General features: G+C 38.0%; 1 protein-coding gene across 1 annotated transcript in view; it reads left to right on the top strand.

Moving 5' to 3' along the window:
• Positions 1 to 25,646, top strand: part of znf804a (zinc finger protein 804A) — a 352,338-nt gene that overhangs the window by 241,011 nt on the left and 85,681 nt on the right. The window contains exon 2 of the mRNA XM_072579053.1: positions 11,071 to 11,214. Within this exon, the coding sequence (XP_072435154.1) occupies positions 11,071 to 11,214 (144 nt within the window). The remainder of the gene's footprint in view (positions 1 to 11,070; positions 11,215 to 25,646) is intronic.

The following is a 25,646-nucleotide window of genomic DNA, read 5'->3' as shown; positions in this document are numbered from 1 at the left end:
GAGTGTTTTCTAAGATTGTTCTCAGAGAAGTTTGAACTGATCTTTTGATTGGAATTCATGCTATGTTTGTTATTTCAATAAAATATTTGAACAATTAACCTCTCCAATTGGATTTATTAGCTTGGAGAGGGGGAAGGTGGATTTTCCTGTCCCCGACTGCTGAGAAATGGATTTAATTCCTACAAAAAGATCATAAGAAGAGCCAGACTTAATTGCTATTTTTCTAAGACTGCTGACAAATATCAATTGATCTACTATGCAAATAATATTGCTTTCACATTTTTAAATTAAAACTCTTATTATCAACTTAGTGCTCAAAATATTCATATAAAATCCATGTAATGGACAGTTGATAAAGGTAGTAGTGTAAATATGTGAAGCTGGTCTCAGTACCTCTAATATAGTCTGAAATGAAAGTGCTTATAAAATTACTTCACATTCATGACTATAGGATGACACCTTCCACCAAACATTAATCAAATCTCCATAAAGGCATAATTTGTTGTCAAGTTATGTTGAATCAGAATTGTGCATTGATGATAATTGTTGCAGCTGGAGTTCTTCTGATAGTTAAGGTGAAATTATTCATCCAGACTGATTTGACTTTTAGTTCCTGGTTCTCATACAAATCATTGAGCAATGGATCATGCTGCTACAATGCCACTTTCACCATCAAGTCTCAGTAGCAACAGCATGAATTGGCTTAAATGCAGGTAAATTGTGATTGCTGGATTTTAAGGGGTTCAGGCAAAAGAACTGTAGTATTACATGAAATATCAACACAAAGTGTGGGATTTTCCCATGCTGGACCAATTTGTCAAGCAGTTTTTCAAAATTGTAGGTGGGACCAAATTTATGGGATTTCTACCCCCATTTCAAGTACTGGTAGTTCTCACTGCTGTTTGTAAAAGGGTGGGTTGGGGGTCTGAATGCTGTTGTCCAGACATTCCTGGCAACATTGCAGAGCTGGGCATTTGAGACCATCCACAATTTTGTTTTAGAGTTGGACCAGTTCTGAAAGGCATACCTGCTCAGAGGTGCCTGGTTAGGATGAGCCCTGGTTAGGAGGAAGAAGCTATATGAAAAATAAATACATAAGGTGTTGCTGGCTGCAGATGTCATAATGAAATGATGTAACACTGATGTTTTTTCATAGAATCCCTATAGCGTGGAAGCCGGCCATTCATACCACTGAGTCCACATTAACCCTCTGACAGCATCCCACTCAAACCTACCCCTGTAAGCCTACACTTCCCATGACTAATGCACCTGGTCCCTGAACACCATGGGCAATTCAGCATGGCTAATCCACCTAACCTGCACATTTTTGGACTGTGGGAGGAAACCCACACAGACACAAGGAGAATGTGCAAACTTCACACAGACAGATGCCTGAGGGTGAAATTGAACCCAGGTCCCCAGTTTTGTGATGTAGTAGTACTGGGCCACCTCTAACATGGGCACAATTTTGTAATGGAGTAGGAGAATCAAGACCATTCCTGATGAAGAGCTTATGCTTGAAACATTGACTTTCCTACTCCTTGGATGCTGCCTGACTGACTGCTTTGACCACATGTTTTGACTCTGATCTCCAGCATCTGCTGTCCTCACTTTCTCCCCGTAATTTTTTTAATGCAATGAGAGTTCACGTGGCTTGCTTTTGAAGTTTAGTGACCATAGAGTCATAGAGATGTACAGCATGGAAACAGACCCTTCGGTCCAACCGTCCATGCCGACCAGATATCCCAACCCAATCTAGTCCCACCTGCCAGCACCCGGCCCATATCCCTCCAAACCCTTCCTATTCATATACCCATCCAAATGCCTCTGAAATGTTGCAATTGTACCAGCCTCTACCACTTCCTCTGGCAGCTCATTCCATACACGTAACACCCTCTGCGTGAAAAAGTTGCCCCTTAGGTCTCTTTTATATCTTTCCCCTCTCACCCTAAACCTATTCCCTCTAGTTCTGGATTCCCCGACTCCAGGGAAAAGACTTTGCCTATTTAATTAAAAAATGTGTTTCTAAGTTGTTGCTTCTGAGAGCTGCCAAGCTGCTGAGGGAATGGACAGCATTGTGAAAGTGAATGGTCTACTAGCAAAACAGATTCAGTGTACCTAGGAGTTATGAAATTGCCCGTAGTGTTAGGAGAATGGGTCTGGGTGGGTTATGCTTCAGTGGGTCGGTGTGGACTTGTTGGGCCGAAGGGCCTGTTTCCACACTGTAAGTAACCTAATCTAATCTAATATTATCCAGCTGAAGGTCATGAGTTCAACTCACATCTTGGCAAGTTGTTGGAACGGAATTCAAGAAAACCTTTAATTTTTCGCCTGGCATCAGAAAAATGACCAGCTTGTACTCTGATGGTTAGACAACACCTTGATTTTAAAATTTCTTCAACTTGTTTTTAACTCCCACTATGGTCTTACACTTGCATAGGGATGTTATGCTTTTTGCTGCAAAGCTCAGTAGAGTACTGAATGCAATTCCAGTTACGCTATGACAAAAAGGATATGGGAGCATTGCAGAGGGTGCGGAGAAGATTGGCAATGATAGTATGAGAAATGCCTGGATATGCTGATTAGTCACGGATTGATGGGCTGGGTTTCTTCTTTTGAAAAGAAGAGCGCTGAGAGATGACCCAATAGATGTTGCTAACTTTGTGAAAGGTACTGATACAAAGCGGATAAAAACAGAATGTTTCCTCAAATGGAGAAAAACTTAACTGGAAACCATCAATATAAGATAGTCACCAAGAAATCTGAAAAGCATTTCAGGAGAAACTTCTTTACCCTAATTATGGTTAAAATGTGAAACTAGTCACTATAAAAAGTGCATGAAATGAACATAATGGATGTGTTTACAGAGAAGATAGTCAACCAAAGAAGTGAAAAGGGAAATGAGGGTGAGGGTGATGTATTTAGATATGAAAAGTTGACAGGAAGTTCAAATGGAGCGTAAATGCTGACAGTTGATTGGTTGGTTTGAATGGTGCATACTATACTATATATCCTTTGTAATCCTATTTTTCTCTATAATTTCCTTCACTCCCACCGAGCTGAGGTATTTGTGTTGCTCTGATTTTGATCACTCTCAATTTTTAATCATTCCTCACTTGGCACCCATGCTTTTAGTTGCCTGGTGCCTAAGCTCTGGAATTCTCTCCCTAAATCTTTCCTCCCCTCTCTCTGGGAAACTATCCATTCCAAATCTCCTTAAATTTACCATTTCGATCAAACATTTATTCATCGGTCCTAATAGCTCCTATATGATGTGGTGTCAAATATTCTTTTATAATATCCTGAGAAGTACCTTTTATTATATTGAAGGTGCTACATAAATGTGCCTTGTTGCTTTGGTTGCTAACCACTTTGTAGCCTGGCCAAGTATTTACAATTCTACTTAACCTCACTGATCAGGATGGTAACTAAGCATGAAAATATGGGGTCATAAACAGCAAGTTTTACCTTAATTTGCCTGGTGGATCGTGAGGAGTAATGAGCCCCACAAGGACATTTTAGGAATTCCTCTAAAAATTCCCCATCTTTTCCAATCATGAAGCCCCCTGAAAATTCTTTCCCTCGATTTAATTAAGTGCTGGGGACTATTATGTGAGTCCTTACCACTGATCTTTTGCTTGCCAACATCTGCTGCTGTACAGAAGCCAGCTGCCTCTTCCTATCAATTTTAGGCAGTTGACCAGGTCATACAGAAAAGGCCTAGGAGTTAAAATTGTAGGACCTCACCTGTCAAGGTCAATATGACTTGTTAGCCAACTTAGCCCTTAGCTGTCTGATTCCGGAATTGAATAACATCAAAATTTGAGCCATAGCTTCTTCACGATCAACTCTTTTAACATGATGTATCACTGAAATAAATTATTTTAGAAGGGTACAAAAATGAAAACACTACAAAATGAGAGGTTACTGTATCCCAAAAAGAAAGTGTTTGATAACGTTGTCCTTTTCTGGTTTGATAAAGTGCACTTATGCATCTCATTTTACTGAAGTCAAAATGAAGTTTGTAAAATGTAAATCAATAAATTTTTAGTGTTAATTAAGAGTTTTTATTGACTCGTAATGTGGCTATGACAAGAATGAGGACAGAGGAATGGTGCTACATCAGAGACAGCTTGCAGCAGTGAATGAGTTAAACTTTGAGCCTGTATGTTAGTCCTAATGAGAGACTGAGCAACTGGACTTTTGGCAGTTAATCCCATTTCTTACACACTGCTTCCTGAAAGTTTCTCACTTACAGCTCCATAATCCATACTTGTGGGAATATGGCTGCCACAGAAATAACTTTTATGCATTCATCATCTGTTCCAGAAGGTTTCCAATCCCCAGATGTACCTACCCTCAATACCTTACTATGTGTAGCTGATAATCATCAAGACCTGACTGTCATGGTCATGTGCAGGAATAGCAGGATATGTGGAATATTTCAGGTTATATCTTAAGCTTGACAATAGGCCATTAGAGATTCCAACAACAGAAGGAGGTATAAAAAAAATCTTTCTCTCTTCCAGCAAACCACTTTCCACCAAAAAAATCACTAGGGAACCATACACCTTTTGTCTGCTAAATGTATACCATTGTAATGTTAGAAATACCAATTGCTCAAAGTTAAAGAGACACATTCATAGTCTAGTTCCAATGGTTTTAACAAACTTTTAAAGTAAGATTTGGTAGCTGTATATATGTAAATGTTTATGTTGTTGTGTTGTCAGTTCTTCTGCACATGCTTTACTACTTGATCACAAACACAAGAATTTTCTCCTGAATTATCACATTCAAGTTTCAAGTGAGTGCCAAATCTGCCTCTCTGTCATTTTGCTTATTTTAGTCTAATATTGCAACTGTAGGATTAATTTATTAAAATGCACTCCCCTTGGTAGCATGGTCATTATGTTTTACTAATGGCAGAAAATAAAAGATAAGCCAAGAATAAAAAGACTTGTTACAATAAGGGAAATTGCCTGATAACAAAATTATGCACCCTGCATACCCAATCATTTGGTACGCAATAGGTACAAGAATGGTCAGTACATGAGTATTGGAGTAAATTACTACAGATGCTGGAATCTGTGCTGAAAACAACAAATGCTGGAGATCACCGCTCGTCAGGCAGCATCCATGGATAGAGAGCAAGCTAACGTTTTAAAGTCTAGATGACTCTTCATCAGAGGAGTTGGAAGGTCATGTTGTGGCTGTTCAGGACATTGGCTAGGCCACTATTGTGTTCTGTTCTGGTCTCACTGCTATAGGAAAGATGTTGTGAAACTTGAAATGGTTCAGAAATGATTTACAAGGATGTTGCCTGAGTTAGAGGGTTTGAGCTATTGGAAGTGGTTGAGTAAGCTGGGGCTGTTTTCCCCAGAGTGTCGGAGGCTGAGGGATGATCTTATAAATGTTCATAAAATCATGAGGGGCATGGATAGGATGAATAGTCAAGGTCTTTTCCCCAGCATTGGGGAGTCCAATACTAAAGGGCACAGTTTAAGGTGAGAGGGGAAAGATTTTAAAAAGACTTAAGGGATAACATTTTCACACAGAGTGGTGCGTATATGGAATGAGCTGCCAGAGGAAGTGTGGAAGCTGGTACAATTACAACATTTAAAAGGCATTCAAGTGGGAATATGATTAGGAAAGTTTTAGAGGGATATGGGCCAGATGCTGACAAATGGCACCAGAACAATTTAGGATATCTGGTCGGCATGGACGAATTAGACCAAGGGGTCTGTTTCCGTGCTGTGTATCTCTATGACTCTATCCACTGTGCACAGAATTTGAGATATTAACATATAATAACAATATTGAATGTCTTTAAAATTTGAATGAAATAATTGAGAATAGCCATTCACATTCTACAGAGGAACCTCGATTATCCGAACGAGATGGGCGTGCATTATTTCGTTTGGATAATTGATTATTCGGTTAACTGATTTCCTCTGGGGCTCAGCGTTTTCTGTGAAGTCTGCTCTCTGTTCAGGAGACTAGGCAGCAGCGCACCATGTGTGAGCCCCCGCCCTCCGCCTGCCCCCCATTCCCTACCCGCTCCCAACCCCGTCTGCCCCCCCAACTCAGTTTGCTCCCACCCTGCCCCGTCTGCCCCCTCCCCAACCCCATGCAACACTGCCTCCTGCCTGCCCCCAACCCCATCTGCTCCTTTAAACCCCCACTTCTGCCCATCCCCCAGTCCCTTCTGCGCCCACCCCATCCACCCTCACCCCTGTCCTGCTCCCCAACCCCGTCCAACACTGCCCCCATCATTTGGAGACAGTGCCTGGACTGTCCAGGATTGCTCTTGGCAGCATTTCAGTGAGCCAAGTTTGTTTTTAATCATTTTACCTGAAATCAAAAGATGCAATCAGGTTGAAACAGCTCTTTGACATAATGTTTCTATCAGGACCTTGAGATTTCCTTTGGATAATTCGAAATTTGGATAATTGATATTCAGATAATCAAGGTTCCCCTGTGCTTAGAAAAAGTTGTTCTGTTTTGAAACTCAAAGTGCCATTCAATCACACAGCTATTGATACCTTAATGAAAATAAAACTTCTCAGGTCATCATAAGTTTGTCAAACTATACAAAATCTCTTTAAAATGTCTGGATAACACATTAAAATCAGATTATACTTACGGTGATTTGCTACTTTTTTGACAAAGCTGATGTAGAACACCATTTTTGTAATAAATTCAATACTGCAAGTTGCTCCCACACTCTAAAGGATTTTTCTTTGCAGTTTGTGCTTTTTCTGATGTCTAAGGAAAGATAATGATTAAAAAGCAGAATAAAAAATGTGAAGATTATCAAAATGAGGTATTTTTATATTAAATGGCAATGATCTCATGACCAGCTTTCCATCAGTATTATTACAAGTTAATACACAAGCCTTTATTTGTGTGTCATGTAACTGTCCTAGTTCCACAAAGCATTATGGGATTGTTTCAACTGTTCTATGATCATAAGTGATACAGGGCAGCTGTGGTGCTAACAAGAAGGATTTTTCAAGGTTAATACTGCATTCCATACATGGTCCTTATTTCTGTTTTGCCATTCAAACTTCTGGGAAATGCAATTGTTCAAAAACATTTCACAAAACATTTAATAAACACAAAGTAGAACATTTTAGCGATAGGGCAGAGATAACATTTAATCAGGATTATGTTAATAGAAAAGTAATACTTGTGTTTGCATAATATGCAATGAATCAGAATGAAAAAGCAGTAAGTATTGAATGAGCTGCAATGCCCCAGAAAGCGAAACAGTAATTCAGCAAGAAAAACTGAAGGGCTCATTGGCTTCGAATTTCTGTGGAAATAATTCCCTGAACTGTTGGATGAATCTAGATCAATTCTAATTAAAATCAGATAAAAGCATTGTTCGGTGATTTTTGTTAGACAGGTAAAAGGACATTGCACTAATGATCAGTTGTTACTACATTGCTTCCAGCATTAAAAAAAAATCAGCTATTATCCAATGAAAATAGTTTAAAGCACTTTATCTAGTGTGGGTAAGAACATGTAGTTTCCATTTTCTAACTGTGTTCGATATCATAATTTGGGAATAATACAAAATGGCACTTAAAAATTTGATAAACATGATATTTCTAAAAGTTAATCAGCATGGTGGCTCAATGGTTAGCACTGCTGCCTCACAGTGCTAGGGTCCCGGGTTCGATTCCAGCCTTGGTCGACTGTCTATGTGGAGTTCGCACATTCTCCCTGTACCTGCATGGGTTTCCTCCCACAGTCGAAATCGTGGAATATCAGTGTCATTGGCAAAATCACAATTTGTTATGCATCCTTAGTTGCTTTTAAACTGAATGGTTTGCTCAGACATTTACAGAGGAGGCTTAAGAGTCAAATATATTGCTAAAGTTACATTTATGCCAAACCAGATAGGGATGGCAGATTTCTTTTCTTAAAGATATTAGTGAACCAGGGGAGTTTATTTTTAATGTCAACCAGTGTTAGTTTCATGGCTACTGTTACTGAGAATAACTTTCAATTTTGGAGTAGGACTCCCAGTTATTAATCTGAATATTACATGGTCATCTGAATAGGACTATCCAGTAGGGTAAATATCTGATTGGATTGAATGATATAGGAAAAGAAGATCTCAGTATTGAACATTAAAATAGAATGCCAACAGTGTGGAAACAGGCCATTCAGCCCAACAAGTCCATGCCAACTTGCCTCTCACTCAGACTCATCCCGTCCTTGTAACTCTGCATTTCCCATGGCAAATCCACCTAATTTACATACCCCAGGACACCATGAACAACCCACCTAACCTGTATATCTTTGGAAAGTGGGAAGAATCCCATGCAGATGTGGGGAGAATGTGCAAACACCACACAGCCAGTCACCCAAAAATGGAACTGATCCTAGGTCCCTGGTGCTATGAGGCAATAGTGCTAATAATTAAGCCATTGTGCACCCCAATATTCTTGGAATATTGCAATCAAATCTAGGGCTCGGTAAACCTATACAAACCAGAAGTGCTTCATTATTATCTACAGTGAGTACATAATTAGAATTAAAACCAATTTGAAAAAAAAAGAATAAATAAATGGGAAGACAGAAAGAGGAGCAAAATTGACAAAATATTTGAGCAATTTAAAAGTGAAGAGTGGAGTGAGAAAGATTAAATCAGAATGACAAAAGGGTAAGATGTGTAAGTCCATTTACACCAAATTACACCAAATTATTCTGAATAAAATTAATGAATCACAATGAAAGATTTTAGTGACAGCATGTACAAAAATATGATGTAATTAACAGAGACAGAGTTTGAGTTTAAGGTGGATTAGGACTAAATATTCTTAAACACAAAACATTTAGGCGAAATAAGGTAGAAAAAATGTCTTACTACATTATCCAAAGTTCCATTCGAGTATTTGAATGTAAAAGTCAAATAGATGGTGAACATTTATTTGATGGTTCTTAAAGAATAAGAAAGGACAATAATTTTGTTGGGAGTTTATCATAAACTGACAAATAGGGAAAGGAGATAATTTTTTACATAAATTGAACAAAATGCACAAACAACAGGTCAGTAATAATGAGTGACTATAATTATTCATAGATTTGGTTAAAAGTAAAAAGGTTATACAACAAATCTAATACTGCTTTTAGTTTTGGGAATTAATATTTAACAAACAGATAATGAGAGAAAAAAGCAATAACTAGGAAGCAGTGACCATAACATTATTAGTTTCAGTATAAATCAGTCCACGATAATCAAATGTAAAAGACATTTTCAATAAGCCAATTGTGAAATCAATACAGATAAATTAAAACTAAAATTTAATAGGTAAATTAGAGAATACTTGAATCTTTCAAACAGCAGGAGAAAGAAGGGCTTATGACTGAACCATCGACTCTCCTGCTCCTTGATGTTGCCTGATCTGCTGTGAGCTTTTTCAGCACCACACTTTTTGACTCTTTCACACAGCAGTCAATTGGGATATTGGCAAGACACACAGGAAGTATACATGAAGTAACACATATTTATTGAATCATAAAATAAAAGAAGATTTAGAAGATGCAGATGAAAAATCCAGAAGTAATATGCAAAAAAAAACAAACTGCATAGAAAATAGAAGGAAAGTGAAAAAGTAAAAAGTGTGAGAAATAGGAGCATGGAGACAACAAAAGAGCAATAGGAAAAGATTGAGAGATGCATATGAAGGAGTGGTGGAAATTTTAAATGCAGAGTTTACTTTTTTTGTTTTTAATGTAGAATGATAAAGTGAATGAAGGAAATGGGGCAATTAGATTAACTGACTCGATGTGAAGGAAGTAGAGAAATACTGATGAATTCAATGTAGAAAAAGTGCTAGGTCTTAATGTAACAAATGCAGAAGATTCAACTTTTAAACTAGACAATTACCACAAGCTCAATGGCAAAGATGGGTGAATAACTGCCTAACCACAATTATAGATAGTGTTTGGAAACACCCAATTAAAGTATGCTATGCTTTCAAATACTGTACGAAACAAGCTATATCGATTGTTCAAAGACCAGAATTGCTTGATTGTCCACACCCATCTCAGACCATTGTAATTCTGTAGTTCTGAAACCTAGTAATTCCATGAACATAAAGACGAAATAACTTACCTAAGACTCCATTTTAAATTTATGGATGATCAACATTTTGACAGGGTCCAGTATGACCATTCTAACATATGTCTTAAAATCAATTTATTTTTCTTCCTCATGTTGTCAAAGTTTTGAAAAAATGTAAAGGACAAATGAACTATTTGTTAAAATATGGCTAGAACTGCTTGATTTTTATTCACTTCTACTTAAGTCGGGTTTTAGCCTGATTCTTGAGTACAATACAGAGAAGTAGCTGAGGCTTAAAATATACAAGTCAGACCCTGTGAAAATACAAATGCATGAGCGTTACCTGACCTATCTATTGAATATTAGTTAATGCTGAGACTCAATAAAAAGGTCTTGGATATGTTTCGGATAAGTTGCACGATTACGGGTGGCATTGTGGCATTTGGGTGGCATGGTGGCTCAGTGGTTAGCACTGCTGCCTCACAGGGTCCCAGGTTCAATTCCAGCCTTGGGCGACTGTCTTTGTGGCGTTTGCACATTCTCCCTGTATCTGTCTGGGTTTCCTCCCACATTCCTAAGATGTGCAGATTAGGTGAATTGGCAATGCTAAATTGTCAATAGTTGTTAGGTGCATTTGTCAGAGGGTGGGTGGGTTACTCTTCGGAGGGTCGGTGTGGACTTGTTGGGCTGAAGGGCCTGTTTCCACACTGTAGGTAATCTAATCTAAATTTAGCCTTGATTTGTTATGGATTATTGTTAATACAATGTCTCGCTGGCTCTGTGCCACATTGACACATCACTTTTGAGCTTGAAATTAATTATATTTACTTAAAGAGAAAGTTTTAATGACAATAGAATTTACGTACAAGGTGTCAGCATGTTGAAAGCCAAGGGATACAGAATTACTAAATGTTCAGCAAAGGAGTATGAGATTCTGAAATATTTTGAAATGCAATATCCTTTGGATAACAAATTCTTTGATTTTTTCACAGGACTACGCTGAAAAAGAAAAAGCAATAACAAAGGCCTTGGAGGATCTGAAGGCCAACTTCTACTGTGAATTGTGTGACAAACAATATTACAAACATCAAGAGTTTGATAACCATATAAATTCCTATGATCATGCTCACAAGCAGGTATGGTAACAGTCCTGGTATTGTGATAACAGATAGAACTAAGTACTGGAACAGATATATTTAACACATTCATAACTGAAAGTGCTGCAAATGGGATTTTTGTTGTAACTCCTGATTCTGTGAATAATGACACATATAATTTTTACATGAGTTAGTTATCATGGATGCAGAATATGAAGACTAGCATCCAAGTGGCATTGAATTAATAATCTTGGTTTCTTTAAGTTAAATATGTATTTTCTGTGTTTGCTTTTTGACAGTACACTTTAACAGAAAATTTCTATGCTATTTCTTTTAGTCTGGACAGCAGCATGGTGACTAACTTATGGTATACTTACGTTTTCACTTGTACAATTAAACTAAAAGAGCCAACAGAACTTAACCATGGATTGACATCAGAAACCACCTAAAGTACACAGGCTCACAACATCAGTCTGAAATATCATGTCATGAATCATCAGCTGAAAACTTAAGGTGGACCAATACCGTTCCGGAAACTTGAACAACTTTGCTTTTCACTGCATTTAATGTTAATAGAAAAGAGACAGTTGAATACGTATTCACCAACATTAAATATTCTTTATTGTAGTCTGAACATATCCAGGCACAACTGCAGTTGACATTATAATTCAGATTTACCAACTGAACATTGGACTCGGTGGATACCCATCTGAAATTACTTTCATCATTAGTACATAATGACAAATTTAGTGACACTCGCACCTAAACAAGGAACAAGAGTAAATCTTTCAGCTATTTGAGCTTGCTCCACCATTGATTAAGATCACACTTGATGTGATTGTAACCTCAGATCAGCATGACCAATTGCCCCCAATAATCTTTCATCCCCTTGCTTAACAAAAATCAATCTACCTTTGTGTTGAAAGTATTCAAAGACTCTGCTTCTGCTATCTCTTCAGGAAGAGAGTTTAAAAGACGCAAGTCTTCTGACAGAGAAAAAAAACCTACCTTACCTCTATGTTAAATGATTTCTAAAGAGTGACCACTCGTTCTAAATTGTCTCGTAAGAGGAAACAGCCTCACCACATCTACTCTGTCAAGTCCTCTCAGGATCTTTTATGTTTAAATCAAGTCACCTCATACTCTTCTAATCTCCAGCAAATGCAAAGCTAGCTCATCCAACCTTTGCTCAAAACAACCCTTTCATTCCAGGTATTAGTTTGTTCAACCTCTGAACTGCTCCCAATGCATTTATATCCTTCCTTAAATAAAGTGACCAATACTGTGTACAGAATCTCAGATGTGGTCTCACTAATGCCCTGTGTAACTGAAAAATAACTTCCCTATGTCGCTATTCAATTCCCTCACAATAAGTAATACCATTTTATTAGTTATCCCAATTACTTGCTAAAACTGTATATCAACCTTTTGCGATTCACACACTAGAGCACCCAGACTCCTCTATATTGGAAAGCTCTGCAACCTCTCATCGCTTAGATAATTTGCTTCTCTTATATTCTTGTGCCAGAATGGACAATTTTTCATTTTTCCAATTATACCCCATTTGTCACATCTTTTCTCACTCATTCAACCTTCTTAAATCTTCTTCACAACTTACTTTCATACTGATCTAGCACTTTTGGCAAGCATTCCTTCTGTCCCTTCACCAAAGTTATGAATATAAATGTAAACAGCTGCGGTCTTGATACCAATCCTTGTCACATCTCACTCCTTACATTTTGACAACCTGGAAAAAACCATTTATGTCTACACTCTGTGTTTTCAGTTAGCCTGCCTCATAGCTATCCATGCCATTATGCTACACCATACACCATGAACTTTTATTTTCCACAATAACCTTTGATCTGGCACTTTATCGAATGCCTTCTGAAGATCTAAGTACAGCAAATCAATCTGTTCTTTATTCAGTATACAGATTATCTCTTTAAAGATCTCCAACTGATTTGTCAAACATGATTTTCTTTTCACAAAACTCTGTTGACTCTGCCTGATTACCTTGAATTATTGTAAGCATTCTCATATAATGTCTTAACATTGTCTCTATGACAAAGGGTGGCCTGTAGTTTTCTGTTTTCTATATCACTCCCTTTTTGAGTACAGGAATTACATTTGCTATTTGCAAATCTAGTGAGGCTATTACCCAGTCAGGAGAGTTTTCGAAATTAAAACCAGTGCATCAATCATCCCACTGGCCACTTTTTTAAAGACCATCCTTAGGATGAAGTCAATTAGGCAGTTGTCAGTCTCCAAAGTGATTGTGAATTTATTGAGTTCCTCTCTCCATTTCATTTCATTTCCTGATTTAATACTTCTTTTGGGATATTACTTATATCTCCTATGGTAAAGACCAATGCAAAAACAACTGTTCAATTCATCTACCATCTCTGTATTTCCCATTATCAATTCTCCAGACAAATCTTCTGTATAACAACACTTACATTGTTAATTATTTTCTTTTTAAAACATTTATAGAAACTCTTACGATCAGGTTTGTGTTTCTGACTAGCTTTCCCTTGCATTCTAATGATTTACCCATCAACGTTTTGGTTATTGTTGACTTCTTTTATATTCTGACCAATGACTTGCCATTTGTCTTTGCACCAATATGTTTTCTTTAAGTTTGGTACTACCTTTACCACTTTAGCCAACAGAAGAATATTCATCAGCAAGAAGTGCCAATAAGTCATCTAACATCAAGTTCTGGGATCAATAAATCCTGTAAGCAGGAACTCATGACTCTATCTCAAATGCCATAACTTGCTCATTGAAATAGCTCGACGAAGACTAGTATTCTGTCACCAAGTCACTCTTTATTTACACATGCATAGTGCTTGACACTGACCCAGCTAGCTCAGAGCTGGCTTCTAGAGTGAACAGAACCCCTGACAGCCCTGTTTATTTTTTTCTTCTTCTCAGGAAGAAAAGAAACACCCAAGTGGCCAGTGACAAGCAATGCCTTTCACATCAAAGGCCAATGCTGTGTGATCAAACAGTGAAGGGGAGGGCAGGGGTTAAATCAAAATAGAGTTGGAGGGGAAATAATGCATTCCACTCCCTGCGGTGCCCGCCTCTCCCTGAACAGCTCAAAAGTGTTGGTGGACACCGTGTGCTCCCTCTCCAGAGACATCTGGAGTCTAACGTAACCGCGGAAGAGGGGCACAGCCCTGTTTATTTTTTTTTCACAAGGTACACGAATCTTTATTCAAATTTTCACCACCAGGAAGAATGGAAACATCCGAGTGGCCAGTGACAAGCAGTGCCCTTCACATCAAAGGGCGATGCTATGTGATCAAACAGTGAAGGGGAGGGCAGGGATTAAATCAAAATAGAGTTGGACGGGGAAATAATACACTCCACTCCCTGCGGCGCCCACCTCTCCCTGAACAACGCCAGGGTGTTGGTGGACACCGCGTGCTCCTTCTCCAGAGACACCCGGGCTCTAACCTAACCGCGGAAGAGGGGCAGGCAGTCACAGCCCTTTTTTTTAGTTTATATCTGCCAGCCAGGACTTCCTGATTGGACCAGATTAGTCTATGAGGTCAGCTGGCTGACCTCATTGCAGTCACTGCACTCATTTGCCAATGAGATCAACTGGTATGATAATGTCTTACTTCCTAGTATTCTGGTAGATTCTGAGATTTGACTATATTCGATCTGATAACACAGTTGTGCCAGTTTGTACCACATAATCTGTAAGCTCCTGTTCTGTCAACCGGACTGCAGAATTTAACTATTTCTGTGTACATTTGCAGAATGGGATAATTATTCACCCTAAACTTTGCATATAGTTCATGCCTTATATCTGAGTACACAAATTGATCCCTATAGATTTTAAATATTATAATAGGCAATTTTTTAAAATTTTGCAAACAATAGAATTTCAATTTAGTCATTAATTTGCTGGAAAATGCTACAACTATGGCACAAGTGCTTCCATCTAAATAACTTACCATTGATGTAACAATTTAAAATGTTTTCTTGTTTATGAAAGCACGTCTAACTGGTTAGTTGTACATTTTCTAGATGAGTTTCTTTTTGGCTCACGCCATTCAAGGTTTGTACCCAGTAGTTGCAGCTGTCAATATTTGTAGGTGACTGATCCAGACATTCATTTGCTTTTCTCTGTTCCTCATATTAGTGCAAGGTGTAATTTCACTAAATGCATGTTAAAATATCACCTGAAGAAATGCCAAGGCAAAATGGTAAGAATCTGACTAAATAACAAGGCATTTCTAGATAACTGGTTGGAAAGATTGCCATATTAAAACAAAGCCCCATGACCAACTGCGAAAATTACACAAACATGGGAACAATGTTCAGCCCAAGTATTTTAACTAGCACTCGGTTCAATTCTTTGTTTAATTTTGGGGTACCCTTTGTAATGAGTAGGGAAGGGCCTGTTTAATTTTATAAATCATGCTCACTGTTTCTAATCCACCTACAAGTCCTAAAGATAAGACCTCGAAAAGTAATCTTGAAAATTATTGTAAACATTTTACAAGTGAATATTGTGATATGTTTGAAACAATAATAGCTTTTAAATACTGCAACTTTTTTTCATGCATTATTCTGTTTGAAAGGTGTAAGGTATGGCTTATGCATTTAATGGGATAGAATATAATTTTGCAATAATTCTGAGTCATAGTACTGTTGCTCCAATACTTAACAGCTCAAGAACAAAGAGCAAATGCTAGCTTTTCCCGATTCATTTAGGGTTGATGCACTTGTGACCTACAGTTACTATAAAAAACATGAAAATAATGGTTAAATGAACAGCTTGTGTGGCAGTATTGTATTTAATGAGGAGAATAGGGAGAGGTAGTCTATTGAGATCTGCTCCTGTTAACACAACATCCATTAGCTTCAGGGATCGATGTCATCTATAACTCAGAGTGAACTGTTTCTGTGAATTAACTAAAGTATTAGGCAGCCCTAGTTTTTTATTCTGTATAGCAGAACTGGGATTGACTTGTTCCAAGTTGCAGGCTTTGAGTTATGACTTGGCCCAGATTTCCCTTGGGAGCTGCTTCTCCGAATTTTGTTCAGTCACAAGCACTGGGAAAGCTTGACCAATGAACATAGCCTGTGGAGTACTTGGCTAAAGGTTGGAAAATCCTGCTATAAAGGATCAGCTTTAAAGGGTATCAGGTACATGCGAAAGAGCAAGTTGTAGAGAGGATAGGACAACAAAGACCAGATCAGGAAGTCTCAGTGGAAATGTACACGTAACAATGCTCACTTTGTTCCTGAACTGTTGGAGGTTTTCTGGAAGGAGGAGGAAGAGGATGCTCTCTGTGTATGTCACTGTTGTCCTTTTTTTTCCATCCGGAGATTATCCAGGTGGTCATAATCCAGAAATAGGAATTTCCACATCCCCTTCATGAGGTCTTATTTCAGCACAAACTGTTGTTGCTTCTCTCACACTTCCAATTTAGTACAATACTTTGCGTATTCTCCAACAAGTATATGTGAGAAATGTACATGATTTAACAGATGCCCAGGTTTTCAGACTATACTGTCGGCTGCTTTCTCAGTAGTCTCAGCAAACATATAGGGAGAAGGCATTCCTCTCCAATAAAGCTCATTACCCATTCAGTATTATATCCTTTCCTTTCAAAGATGCGGGTACTGGACCATTGTCTCATATCATCAACCTACTTCTTCCTGGATAACAGCCACTGACAGGCAGAATAATATATCCATGGTCTAATAACACCAAAATATTGGTTGACAACAGCTCTTCCTTGCTAATTGACTAATCTAGATGAAGATAACATAGATAATTTTACTTCTTGAAAGACTGACATTTGAATCCATTTGCACCCAAGTGATGATTCCCTATATCCATTGAACACTTTTTCTGATTAATGCCTCTGTTTCACAAGGAATGTGTCACAGTTTAATATTTGATGATTGAATAAATGGCAATATTTGATTATCTGACAGTCAAACATCTATTTCCAGAAATGAAAAATCTGTAAAGCCAGTCCAACATCGCCTGCTTAACACAACATCAAAATAGAAATTACTTCCAAAATCTATCACATGCTTACATCACTACAGGCCATCAGATATGGTATATTTCTGAGGTGATTAATTTTGCAGAATGTAGCAGCACAAAAGTCTTGTGCTGTTGTAACCTTCAGATATACAAGGTCAACTATCTTCTTTCTAAGTGTTTTCTGAAAGTCATTCTGTAGCAGACTAATGATGATATCACAAGAAGGAGCTGTAGAAGACAACTGCAGCATTAGTGTGCTCCTAACAGTCTCTAGTATTGTCGGTCATGTTCATGTAATCTGTACTTAGCTGCAGTAATACAACAAAGGTTGTTTAGACAATGTAATACTTCTTGTTCGACCAGACAGGTGGATATCCCAATCCATTATCAACCACTTTGGGCTTGATGTAACCCAGACACAAAATGGAGGCAATGATGAGTCCCTGCCACACACAGTAAGCAGCAGTGACTATCAATATTTCTATGTGGTGCGAACTAAGAGAAATTAGAAATTAGGCATTCAAAACGCAAGAAAAAAGGACCCAGAAGATTTCAATGAAAACAGGTAGTTGGTTGCTGCTGACAGTAAACCCTACCAACCACATGGTAACATTCAATGTGGAAGAATACTTCAGTGAATGACACTGAAATCGTTTGAGACCTGACAGGAGATGCACAGGAACAGAAGAAGTCTGGAACTCTAACACAGTGATACTGGCTACATTGTGAGGTAGTGGTCTGTGCAAGTGGTCCTGAGTCAAAGTTGAGCCAGTGAGCCAACCTTGCATAAGTCAAAGTCAAAATTCCTGTGTACCCAAGGAGAAACCTTAAACAGCACAATAATTCAGGCTGAAAAAGCAGTCATTTAAAAAAAAAGTCCCAGCTTTGACAATTATTTTAACCTTAGATCTAATAAAATTCTAAAAGGCAAGATTTTGCAAAAGATTACAGTGTCCAGGTAGACTCTAGACAATTTAATTCATGATCTTTAGAGTGTAATGGAAAGATTTTACTATGGTGATTTAAAGTTTGAATTCATAAGAGGCAGATTGGTGGAAGCATTACTAATGCACCTTTGTCAGATTATTTTATTACAGCCTAATGAAGACCTCACTCTAGAGAAAACAATTCAGGTAGGAAGTGAAGCAGTGATACAGAATCAAAACAAGTCAGTTCTAGGAGAGATTTAAGTTGCCACAGGAGATCTATTTAGTTCTTAAGGTTAAAAAAACCCCGCAAAAGATACACCAGAAAAGCCAATAACGTAGATTGGACAGCAACCAAAAAGTAGGTCATAACTGCCAGGCTGTCATCACAAAGGGGAGCAACCTTTTAAATGGATGGTGTGTTAGCATTTTGGTCAGAAGGCTTCCTAACAGGATGGAACAGTGCCTTCTCTGGTCTACTGCCACGATCTCCATGCCTTTTATGTGAAATATATTTCCCATCACACATACCTCCTTCCCCTCAAAATGAGAAAAACCCAGGAAATTATTTTTGAATCCCTCAAAGTGCATTGGAAGAGGTGGAATTGATCAACAAGAAACATTCATATATAGCTGTGGAAGAGCATGTCATGAAAGCTGCTTAAATAATCTAGCCATTTTCGTTATTTTCTGCTTCTTAACTTTATCGCTTAAAGGCGTTTGTCTGATTGCCTTCTGTGTGAATAATAATGAAAGCTAAAGTTATTGGAATCATATGGAAGATCATTAAATCATATGGAAGATGATGTCCTGGTGGTATCATCGCCAGACTATTAACCCAGAAACTCAGCTCATGTTATGGAGACTCATGGCAGATGGTAGAATTTGAACTCAATTTTTTTTTAAAAAGCTGAAATTAAGCATCGACTCATGGCCATAAAACCATTGCTGACATCACTAATGTCCTTCAGGGAAGGAAATCTGCCATTCTCACCTGGTCTGGTCTACATGTGACTTCAGACCCACAGCAATATAATTGACTCTCAACTTTGTTCTGAAATGACCTGGCAAACCACTCAGTTCAAGGGAAGCTAGGGAGGGGCAACAAATGCTGGCCAGTCCCAATTAAAAAGATTGTTTTGTTGCTTAGGTTTGCTCTCCAAAGGTTACTGTACTGTTAATAAACTATTTAGTCTATTGTTTAAGCTACAAATCTGATGTTTGGAATTGATTATTGGCAGAGTTTGGCATTGAGTAATCAAGAAATGTCTGGGTAGGACCATTGGGGTTAATTTTGAGTGCTCTAATTTTTACTGTTGTAATTGCAGAGATACCGAGACTGATTCAATCAGCTGGCTGTCTTTGTGTCATAACAATAAGATTGATTGAATACTAGAAAACATTTATACACTTCAAAGTCAAGAATTTCTCTCCCCTGATGAGAAAGGAGAAAGGTCTCAAAATTATTTGAAAGTTGGAAGAGTTTAAAATGCACAAGGTCAAGGAATCACTTAAATTTAACTTGATTGTGAGAGTAAAGAAACTGAATCTTCTGAAGTTAATAATGTAAGAATAAAAAACATTATTTCATCAAGTAGATGTGATGGAAAGCTGTGACTATAGTGATTTGGCTGCACTGCTTTGTATACACATTAAATCTGTACAGAGAGGAGATTGAAACTGGGAACAAAGTTCAGCAGAAAGTGCAAACAAAGGTGCAGCAACTGGACTGTCTGAAACACTGAATAGGATGTAACATAATAGAGAGAGAATGGAAGTATCTGCATTTGAAGAGTCAGACCATCATATAGTTTAGTGAAGAACAATTTACTCCAAGTTCAAGTATGCCATTAGTGGCTTTGTGATTAGGGAGGGACAAGATCAAGGAAATGTCCAAACTTCCCCACTTATCAAAGACTTACCAACATATTTCATCAAGCAAGATTGAAGCTCAAGGTGACACAATCAAGGAATGAGCAAGCTGCTATCACTACTAATTCAATCACTGATAGGAAAGGAGAAAGCTCAAAATACTTAAGAAGTCAAAGAAATAAGTTTGCCTACTTCTATATAAACCTATACGCAAAATAAGAAAAGCATTCTACTGACTCCAGTTTAAAATATGGCAGATACAACCTTACAGAAGATACCACTAAGAAGAAAGTTTCTTGGATCTTTGCATTGCAGTAATAAAAGCTTGCATTGCAGCAAATGCACAAACAATCCTCTGTAAAAGAAATATGAGGTTAAAGTCCCTCCAGTTCAAAGGAGAACTACAGACTCCAGTCCAGCAGGAAGACAGTCCAAGTATTCTACCTTCTTCCCAACAAACTATAATCCTTCTAAGTCCAAAGAGCATAGTTTAGGAGAAAATGGTGAAGCTCCCAGACAATCTGAGTTTGTAAAGTGCAAGGCTTGGGGGGGAGATGGGATTGTGTTAAATGTAAATATATATTTAAATAAATGTATAACAAAATAATAATTACAAGAAGAATGACTTGAATAGAGATGTCTGAAATGGTTAATACTTGATTGAGTGCACGATACACTTCCCACCTTGGTGATGTCACAGAGACTTTGGACAGAGCGAAAAAGGAGCTTATAGGACACACACCTGGGGTCTGTGAGCTTCTAATAATCTCTGCAGTAACGTAGGTCATATTCATCTCATCTGTAAATTGTTGCAGTAATGCAGTAAACCTGAAATTGTTTGTTCAACAAGACTTTGAAATATAGTTATTCTAATGCATACTACCTCACTGTGAGCTTGAAGGAACCCACACACAACATTAAGTTCATTTTCATTCAGTTGAAGCATCCAGCACATTGAAAATGCAGCAACGAGTATTCTCATTTACCATTTTGAAAGAAATTCTGCAAATGACCACACCTACCAATAATAATGAAGAAAAATATTGAATGAGATGATTGTGCACGACAAACCTACATATTTTTGAACACAGCTGGGTAACCTGATCAGCATTACGAATACCAGTGCGCATAATCCAACTTTTCATTTGACTCTAATTGGATATTTGGACAGCATCTTGGTAATCAAAACATTATGCCATGTTCATGAGGACCATTTCTGCTTTAGGTTTATATGCAACTCACATTGAGGGTAATGTCTGATTGATTTTCTAGCAGTATTCCATACCACTATCCAGCCAGTGTGGATGTTGTCAGAATCAACCAGAGCTAAAACTGCTTTTCTTGCCAGTTACGTCAAGCTGTTATACTGGTTAAAAAATTAACAGTTAACACGTATGAAATAATTTAATTACATATAATTGCTCTGAAATTTGCACTGTCCACAACTAATTTATTTTTGCTAAATCGGGAATATAAGTTTATGAGAAGCAAGAGCAGTGGTCATAGGACAACTTATACTGTTTTGAATAATTCACAAAATACAATTTGTACTAGTTAGAATCATGTATGTCAGTAAATAATGAACTGCAAAACTAACACGTTTAAATAAATGATTAACATATTTTCATCAGTCAAAGTAAGAGTGGTGTCATATTGCTGTCTAGTCATACTTTAAATGTAGTGACTTCAAATATTATTAATATTCTTATTGTTGTCCACTCGAGAGGAGTTGTATACTCTTTTATTTATTTTAAAATGTCAAATGTATGTGTACATATTCAAAGAACTAGATTTTACAAATCTATCTAATACATAACAGATTATCAAAGGACTTGACAAATTTGAAAAGTTCACCCAGTTAGAAGGGGGCAGTTTTATATTTGGAGAGGTACCTGGAATGTGTGTTCCTGATCAGTTAATTCCATTTCTGTGATGCCTCTCCTTGACATTCTAAGGCCCCAACCCGACAAAGATTGGAATTGAATACCTCAGATTGTCAGAGAGCTTCACTGTTTTCTCCTAAACTGTGCTCTTTGGACTTGGAAGGATTATAGTTTGTTGGGAAGAAGGTAGAATACTTGGACTGTCTTCCTGCTGGACTGGAGTCCGTAGTTCTCCTTTGAACTGGAGGGACTTCAATCCTGTTCAATCCAACATGAGTAGAAGCTCTGGAAAAATAGTAAATTGCCATTTTAGCTATTCACAACACTTCTAGCTGGCCTTCTAAGAAACCACACCAGAAGGTTCCCAACAGGTGGTTATCTACAGGGCAAAGGCACTCACTGGAAAGAAAAGCACTTAACTTACACAGTCACAAGGTGAATCAAGATAGAGGGAGAGGGCTGGAACTCAGCTCATGCTTACAAATCACACTGGAAGAAATCCAATGTTTTTGTCTTCACTGTTCTAATCCCGATATGGTATGAAGAACTTCTTAACATTGGTTTTCATGTTATGACCATTGTTGTATTGTCTTGACTTGTCTCAAGTTGATGCTCTAACTTAACTTCTGCATTATCCAATAGATAAGGCCTCCTCTTACTTATCTCCTGTATGATTAAAATTGCCTTGTTTCTGCGACCTTTTCCCTTAACTCAATCCTTTAATGTTCTGGCTTCAAGTCAATGATCTGAGTGTGTCCATTATATCACAGTATTGAAAATGGAAATAATACTAAAGCAAACTTTTACCAGAGCTCTTTACGTTTTAAACATATTGTGCTGCCACTTAGTTTACCAGTTTGTCTTATTAGAAATCTATTTGCTTGATTTATTGCAACCCTATATTAACTTTGTATGTTGTGCACAGAATTTACTTTGATTACCAATCCATTCCAATTTACTGATATTAATTTCTACAATATGTATTGTTGTAACTTTCAACATTTTATGGACTTTTAATGGTAATTGTATCCATAGCCTCATTAGGTTAGAAATGAGCTACAATGGGGGCTGATTCTCTCATACATATAATTGCAATTGCCACAAATGGCATTCAACATTTTACTCAAAACTGGCAATGTAGAGGAGACACTTATTGATTGATTCAATGTAGCATGCATACAACTCTGATCATCCAAGGGCTCACTTTTGAATGTCTTCATCCCTCTAAGAATTTGGATATGGACCACTTTGGGTTTGCATGACCTTTTAGCGTGGAGATATCACATTTGTTATTAAAATTAAACAGATGAATCATTCTGTCAACTAAGAACAGCCATGCATTATCACCAACAAAATTGCTAGTTATTAATCCTTTTTGTTTCCAGCCTGGGTGAGATTTTCCATGTTGAGTCTACTCCTGGTGGTGCTCATCCTTCAATTCCTTTAAGTTTCAGCTGTTATATCCGAGGCCCAAAGCCAGAATGTGATTTGGAATAATGGCTTCCATTCCCATTCTGGCAGATTAGATTAGATTACTTACAGCGTGGAACCAGGTCCTTCGGCCCAACAAGTCCACACCGACCCACCGAAGCGCAACCCACCCAGACCCATTCCCCTACATTTACCCCATTACCTAACACTACAGGCAATTTAGCATGGTCAATTCACATGACCTACACATCTTTTGGAATGTTGGAGGAAACCAGAGCACCCGGAGGAAACCCATGCAGACATGGGGAGAATGTGCAAACTCCACACAGTCAGTCACCTGAGGCGGGAATTGAACCCAGATCTCTGGCGCTCTGAGGCAGCAGTGCTAACCACTGTGCCACTGTGCCACCCACTTACATTCAACATTGACTTTGAACTGTTCTTTGCATTAACCTTGCTGTAACCTGCTTTGATTATCTTACTGTTAGCTAGTGAGGAATTACCCTAGTTAAAGCATTGAACCCTCCTATATGACACCATTCATTTAAATTCTAACCATTTGCCTAGTCTACCATTGAGTAGACATCCAAACAAACCTTTCTCTCTATTGAAGTATATTTTTAAATCTTCCCTCACTGAAAAACTTTTCAATACCTCCATTATGACTCCCTCACTCATTCCTTCCATATCCATCTCAACTTCACTAACCTAGATTTTGATCTCCCTCAGGGTAGTTAATTATCTCATTTCACACATGGATATGGTTACCTATACTCCCTCCTCCATAACTGATATGCCTCCTTCTTCCTATCTTCATCTGTATTTCATCTTCTCCCTTTCCTTCTCCCTTTCCTTCGCTGCCCTATCAACATTGTCTTTCACATCATCTTGCTGTTCAGTTCTTATTTTATCCATTTTTGCCTTGGTCAAATTAATCCATCCTCTCTCAAATTTTGCTCTACCTGAAAATTCAGTTGACTCTGTGTGCATCGCTATGAAAAGTCAAATACATTCTACATGCATTTGATAGCTATGCATGTTCTTCAAATGTATTATTGTGTTCATGATGTATTATATTCCATTTACCCTATTCTGTCCATTTACAGCTTTTACCTAACTAATTTTATCGGTCCATGTGTTTTCCTCTAAGTCATTGTTAATCACCTGTAAACATCACCAATTAAAATTGCTTATTGAATGTAAGCCACATATATATTTTATATATATATATATATATATATAAAAGCAACAATAGGAGCCCAACAATTTATCCAGAATTGCTCTCCCACACCAACAATATTCCCTTAATGAGTCTACATTGCTTCCAGCTATTTTGAATTCACCTGCAAAGTTTTCAATAAATTCATGCTGACTTCAACTATTGTAGGAGTCTTTGGTGAGCATTTTTAACAAACACTTATGACAGCAAATCTCAAAGATTTGCATTTGCAGAATTTTGCAGCGAGGGGGATGTACTGCTCACCACTAACTCCAACGTTCCTCCTCTCCACAATGCCAGGAAAAATATCAGTCCCGCACAGACCAATATTGAACCAGGCTACCTGGCAACCGTAGGGAGATAAGGATTGGGTTTCACTCTTTAAGTGAGATGAAGTCCTGCCCTCAAGAGCTGCCAGTCAACCTGATTGACTGGCAGCTCTAGCAGTCCCAGCAGTGCTAGTACAGAATTCTTAGATCTGCTGGGCATGCAGGGGGCTCATAAACATTGTCAATAGAGCTCAGAACCAGAAAAGTCCAATGCCTCTTGAGAGCAGAGATATCAGGAAGCTGAGAGGCAGGGGATATTTAGTCATTTAGATTGGGTGTGTTTACTGGCCAAGCAGGTACGCACAAAAAGAGGGGTAGCACTTTTCAGGGATGCCTTCAATACCCATAGAACATCTGTAGAATTCCCTCTCCCCCTATTACCCCTAAATCCTGTGTATTAAAAATTTGGCTTTTCCAACACCTGTCTGTTAGCAATATGTGCTGGGCCAGCTAATATTGCCCATAGCCCACAGGTGAATAAAACAAGTATATTTATGAAAATCTATTTTAAATATGCTAAATATTGACATCGTCTGATGTTGGGAAATCAATATCAGACCTTTAAGATAACAGTGGGTGTAGGCTCCAAGTTGCATGATAATTGCAAGGGGACTATTCAACAAAACCTTGTGTACCAGTTGCTGAAAGTAAACATGCAGGTGCAGCAGGTGGTGAAGAAGGCAAACTCTATGTTGGCTTTCATGCGAGAGGATTGGAGTACAAGATCATGGGATGTCTTATTGAATTTATACAGGACATTGGTGAGGCCACACTTGGAATATCGTGTAC

This window comes from Chiloscyllium punctatum, chromosome 10 (genome assembly GCF_047496795.1).
Source record: "Chiloscyllium punctatum isolate Juve2018m chromosome 10, sChiPun1.3, whole genome shotgun sequence".
In the NCBI taxonomy this organism is placed as follows: domain Eukaryota; kingdom Metazoa; phylum Chordata; class Chondrichthyes; order Orectolobiformes; family Hemiscylliidae; genus Chiloscyllium; species Chiloscyllium punctatum.
Note: the sequence above shows the minus strand (reverse complement) of the source record. Positions and strands in the feature narration are given on the sequence as shown.